The 6,088-nt window shown below is 40.9% G+C and overlaps 2 protein-coding genes across 2 annotated transcripts in view; one reads left to right on the top strand and one right to left on the bottom strand.

The window, feature by feature from the left end:
* Window positions 1–3,293: 3,293 nt before the first annotated feature.
* Window positions 3,294–4,289, bottom strand: LOC309858710 (uncharacterized protein; the record flags this gene model as incomplete). Its single annotated transcript, XM_082719045.1, has 3 exons — window positions 3,294–3,483; window positions 3,565–3,806; window positions 4,272–4,289. The coding sequence occupies 3 exons, from the start codon at window positions 4,287–4,289 to the stop codon at window positions 3,309–3,311; spliced, it is 435 nt and encodes a 144-aa protein (XP_082575171.1). The 3' UTR covers window positions 3,294–3,308.
* Window positions 3,642–6,088, top strand: part of PKIA (cAMP-dependent protein kinase inhibitor alpha) — a 92,281-nt gene continuing 89,834 nt past the window's right edge. Inside the window, exon 1 of the mRNA XM_082719470.1 lies at window positions 3,642–3,793. The gene's annotated coding sequence lies outside the window, so the exon portion shown is untranslated. The remainder of the gene's footprint in view (window positions 3,794–6,088) is intronic.

Here is a 6,088-nt window from a genome sequence, read left to right as displayed (position 1 = left end):
CTTCCTCTAAAGTGAATAAAGGCAACTTTTTAAAAAAGAGGACAGAAAAAATAACTTTTAAATTTATAAAATATATATGATTTCAAAAGAAATTAATTGCCAATTTTTAAATGCAGTTATTAAAATACTTAAGAAACAAGATTTGTGATAGAGAAATGTATAGGCATTTAAATTCACTAAATAACAAGCTGTAACAGTGATTCTATTAACTACTATACTCAAAAATAGTGATATTGAGCTAATGAGTTAACAATGATTATATTGCTATACATGTGCACTAGAGTGGAACAATTAAATGGATGGGATTGTTAGAGTCACATTTCTTACTATTTTTTAAAAGATTTTATTTATTTATTTGAGATATATATGAGAGATAGAGCACGAGCAGTAGCTAGAGGCAGAGGGAGGGGGATAAGCAGACTCCCCACTGAGCAGCGAGCCCAATGCAGAGCTCAATCCCAGGACCGGGGACATGACCTGAGCCCAATGCAGATGCTTAACCAACTGAGCCACTCTGGTGCCTCTCTTACTATTATTGTAGGCATTTATGGATAAGCAAGGGGAGGAGCTAAAATGATCTAGGTGTTAATGGATTAGGCTTGAAGGCACTAGTATGAACTCATATTTAGTTCAATATAAGTACTGGCAGTAACATATTGAATATTTATACATATGTACCCATGTATGAGGAATATATATTTCTTTACTTTCTCAGAGAGCCTAAACAAATGGTACCCCCTTAGCAACCACCACACTGAAAGCCCAGATCTTGCTATTATCATCCTCCAGTAAGAGGAATCAGGGTTTCTTGGAGAAATGGCTGATTCTAGGACTGGGGTAGGAAAATACAAGGTGGGCCTTAGCATGGTGTAATGCCAGTAAATAACAAAGTAATAACACACACCCACAGACATCAAAGGAAGTATGTCAAAGGAGCATAGGCGCTAACAAAAGGAACTTGGAATGGCTAAAGCTGGAACAACTTGAACAACAAAATAAAGTGGTATTGGATTATCACTCGAAGTATAAAGTAAATATGCATGACTCTATATTGCTATAAATAAACAATTGCATAAATTAATATTTAGGGTAGAAAATACAATCTCCTGTGCAGGATTCCAAATACTTTATGTGAATACTCTGCCCTCAAGAAGGTAGAGAATAACTCTCTAATCCTTAGGCATGAGCTTCTCATAGTGACTTCCTTCCAACAAGTATAATATGGAAAGAAAAGATGGAGGAGTAACTTTACAGTGGAGAAATCTGAGATACTACCTCAGTCAGGTGATCAAGGTCAACATCAACAGTTGAAAATCATTTTGATAGTATATACTCCTGACGTGATGTTATGAAAATGACACTTTATCTTGTGGTCATCTTCCCAATAAACTATAACCCCAGTCTTTTTTTTTTTTTTTTAAAGATTTTATTTATTTATTTGACAGAGAGAGAGATCATAAGTAGGCAGAGAGGCAGGCAGAGAGAGAGGAGGAAGCAGGCTCCCTGCTGAGCAGAGAGCCCGATGCGGGACTCGATCCCAGGACCCTGAGATCATGACCTGAGCCGAATGCAGCGGCTTAACCCACTGAGCCACCCAGGCGCCCTATAACCCCAGTCTTATCATGAGAAAAGCATCAGACAGATTATAGTAGTGAGGCACCCTACAAAATTCTTGACCACGACTCCTCAAAACTGTCAAGGTCATTAAAAACTAGAAAAATCTGAGAAACTATCACAGCTCAGAGGATCCTAAGGGGACATGACAACTATAGGTAGCATAGTGTCCTGGATGGGAGCTGGGAAAAGAATTGAAAACCTTAGGTAAAACCTAAGGAAACTGTGCAGACTTTAGTTAATATTAGTGTAGCATTATTGGTTCATTAATCGTAACAAAGTTACTATACTAATGTAAGCTGTCAATAACAGAGGAAACTGGGAGTGGAATATATAGGAACTATATTATCTCCTTAATTTTTCTGTATATCTAAACCTATTCTAAGAACATATATAATCTATTAAATAAAACAAAAAAAGGTGGTGATGATTTAATTGTAACATCAGCATAGTGATTTTTGAGATATCTGTAAAACCTGAAATAGGAAATTATCTGTGATTTCTGTTGGTGACAAAGTCATAGGTACTCCTAATATTATTGTGGTTCATTGTTTGCATTTATATTTAAATTTATAAATTTCAGTTATAGGTTAGTAAGACTAAAGATGGAACACTCCCATCCAGATTCTACATACCCTTTGATACAAATTAAGAACCTCCCAGTTTATGGTGATATCAATGGCTTAATTTTATGAAATTAAGACTCAAAGACGTGAATTAGGTTGCTTCAGCTTCCAAACAACATTCATTCTAGGGCCAAGAACTCTTAATGATTTTTTTTTTTAATTCTGTTGTTACACTACCTACCAATTTTGGAACTGCTAAACAGAGAGATGGGAGCTCTTCATGGATCAAATGTGCTTTCCTGGCCTTGTGCAATGCTCTGCTTATGCTGCTCTTCAAATCCACAAGATAAAACTGGCTTGGACCTACTGAGGGGAATTCCCAAAGTAAAATTAAATGAGGAAATTCCACTCACACTAAACTCTACTGTCAAAGAACCTCTTTACTTGGAAATGACTTAACAATGGGAGAAAGAGACACTGGCGTCACCATAAAGGGAACAAATCCTTGGCCTTTTCTTCCCTTAAATCCCCACACTGGTCGGAAGGAGAAAGAAAGGAAGGGAGGGAGAGAGAGAGGGAAAGGAAGAGACAGAATGGGAGGGCGGGGGTTTAATAGCTGGTGCCCATTTAAAGAGGTTAAGAAGGGGCTTGTATGTGTATTCGCTTACATTATCCTAAAGCCAATTCTGATACATCCTTGCATTTGGGGCGGGGTGGGGTGGGGGAAATACAGCCATCTGTTACTGTGGATTCTGCTTCTTGGCTTCCAAATATTATAGCTGTCACCAGAGCAGCCAATCCAATTGAAGGGTGGGGGGAAGGTGTTAGAGGCAACATCTGTCCACTAAATGCACCACTAAAGAAGAGAAAAATCCTGGGGCCAGCCCTCTCTGTTTCCTCGAGTGCTTTCTTTGGTCGGTCCTACTTCTCCACTCCTTTGGGAGTTTCCTGTTCTATTACGTAGGCAAGAGGGTGAGAGGTCCCAGCTTTCATGCTTGTGAGTGGTTTGCATGTGTGTATACGTTGGGGGAAAGTAAGGCGTGCCTCAAGGGGCTTAGAAAGATCGATTGCCGGTTTAAAACATTTCCGGAGTGTTTGAATGTTTATCTTAAAAAGACAATCCCAGTCTCAAATTCTGCGAAATGAACAATACTGATAAGAAAAATGAAGAGGGTGGGAAACCCACACAGCCGAATGGAGCTGTCCATGCAGCGGGCGTGATAGGGGAGCTCTCGGAGGAAAGGCGCTATGCAGAGAAGTTTCTCTGGTCCTTCTCTCTCGGTCCACAATCTGGCAACGCTTCCTGCGTAATAGCATTAATAGAAAAGAAACCTAAAACCCGGAGGGGTAGCGGTCGTCGGGCACAGTGTCCAGGAGCCCATACCCGCTGCCGGGAGAGGTCCTTCTCCCCCCGCGACTGGCACGGAATGTGGTGATCCGGCCCGGGGAGGAGGATGACTTCATGCAGCCGGAGCGCGGCGGCGGGAGCAGCTGCTGCAGCCGGCAGGTGGGGTTGGGGCCGGTGGAGCTGACCACGCACTCGGCCGGGCGCGGCGGCACTGCGGCCCCGGGGCAGCGGGCGCTGGGACTCGCGCTGACTGCATGCAGAGAAGGTAAGCAGCCCGGCTATTATTAGCCTCCGCCACGCCGCTTAGTTCTTTCCGCTCGGGTAATAATGGGTTTTGCAATACACAGAGAAGGGAAATATCCTTGCTGCATACTGCAATGGGAAAAGGAGCAACAACTGGAATTGAAATGTTAATCACCAAGTGCTTGAGATTGGAGGAGCGGTGTTACTGGGCAAACAAAGAAGGCGGTCAGCCTCTATACTCTTAAAGATAGTCGACCGTTTCAGCGCTAGACTCGCTTAGGCATTGAAGATTCAGAATGTGGAATAACTGGGAGTTGCACTTTTATCTTTCTACTTCAGCCTTCACTTGGTTATTTTGTTGTTTTGGAGCAGCAGGTCCTTGGAGGCAGCTTGGGGAACTAATCAGAAATCTTTCCTACCTTCCTCTGTCCTCTCCCTTCCTAGTTATCAAAATTGGTCTGTGCCCATTTCAATGTCAAACACCTACTTCAATACTGAACCTTTAGAAAGAGTCTCATATTAGAGGAGAAACTTACCTCCTGGAGTTCAGCTTGGGGTGAGCAGCACTTGTTTCTACCTTATCCCTTCATTTATCATCTTCTCTCGTCAATTACTTCATTGATTTCCCTGGGATGCCGGGTCCATTCACAGGCCAGATCTTGTCAGATTCAATCCACCACCTCTGCTCCATGACTGATTTTGTCAAGGACCTACAAAGGGCATTGCCCTACACCAGTTTTAGTATTCTCTCTTTATACTCTAACCTGTGTCCTTCCCCCAAATACGTGGCACGAAAAATCCTTCTTTTAACCTAGTACCAACATGGTTCCCGGTAACTTCCTTCGCTGTAGTCACTGCGGCTACAAGAGAAGAGGATTTCGAGGACAGCAGAATCTGTTGGGGTGTCAGAAAGAGGACCATACTTGTATTTTGCTCCCTGTGCATAGGCATAGATGGAAGTACAAATGTGAATGTGTCTATCCAGTTTTCCTTGAAGCTTTTTTGAGGGGGGGGGGGCACTGGATGGCAGACACCTACCTTGATAGGATTTGAGGTAGGTAATCCTCAAAAAGCAAGCAGTATGTCTGTCCCAGGATTCCCCAATAACCTCGAAAGAGTTTCCAGAGAGGCTTTCCCCACAAGCATTCAGGAAGCCACTGGAGCTGGCCAATCTAAGCCTCAGGTTATTTGAGCATCCTCAAGTTAGTCTTGCCATTTAAGGGTTCTGACCACTTGTTCTAGGATCTCCCCCACAAACCTCTTGCTACTGAGCTCAAGTGCCTTATTCCTGTTGCCGCCTAGGGATGTACATTTGAATAATATGCTCTGAAATGGGTAAGATGGCTGTGATGGGGATTGCAAATGTGCCACTTTACCAACAGAGAGTATTTGCAATAAGCCAGACTGGGGTGTCTGTGTGCCAATACTCTATTTAACTGGGGATCTTTATCTTTAAATTTGAAATGAGACAGCCTGACTCCATAACCATGTAATTTTATTTTAGCAAATTGAAAGAGGAGCTCAATGAAAAAGAGAGGCAAGGTTTATAGCTAAAATTTTATCTCTGCTTACCTTCCTTTTTAAATATTGCTTTTAGATAAAGATACTAGTTTTGAAAAATCATATTAATTCTGTTATATGCCATTATTGCTTTTCTGAATACAAATTCTTTTTATAAAATACACTTTAGAAGGATTTGAGTTGGTTTCTTTGTTTCTACCTTTAGTATATGAGGCAGAGGGAGTGGAGGGGGTGGGCAAATCCCACTCCAAGTGGCCCACTCCAGGAACTATTCCCCTGGATCATGAAAACCTCAGCACCATTTTTTTTTTTTTAGCATATTGTTGTTGTTATTATGTGTTGAGTGTGGTGTGGGTTTGAAATATTAAAATTTCAAGATTCTATAATTTTGAATCAGGCACAGCACACCAAATAGAAAAGGAAACAAAGAGCAAGAACAACAAAACCCTTTATTCTACCACCTTTCTTTACTAATCTTAAAATATTTAACTATATAAATAATTATTCTGAATAAGTGATAATAAATGTTAATATGATAATTCACTTTTAAGAAATTATGAAGTACAGATTAGTATAATTGACCTTAGGTATAGTAAAAATTTCTGTAATTTGAGTTTTCTTCATGTTGACTATTAGTGCATGAGAATATCCTAATAATAGTTAGAAACTGAAATTGTCTATTACTTGGTTTCTGAAGAAACTGAATTCTTTGAGAAGAAATGGGTAAGAATTAGGGGACTAGTACTGCCTAAGCTGGCATCATACCTGCCAGTGATTTTATAAGGGAGATGAATTC

The sequence above is a fragment of the Mustela nivalis genome (genome assembly GCF_964662115.1).
Source record: "Mustela nivalis genome assembly, chromosome: 2".
NCBI classification, from domain to species: domain Eukaryota; kingdom Metazoa; phylum Chordata; class Mammalia; order Carnivora; family Mustelidae; genus Mustela; species Mustela nivalis.
Note: the sequence above shows the minus strand (reverse complement) of the source record. Positions and strands in the feature narration are given on the sequence as shown.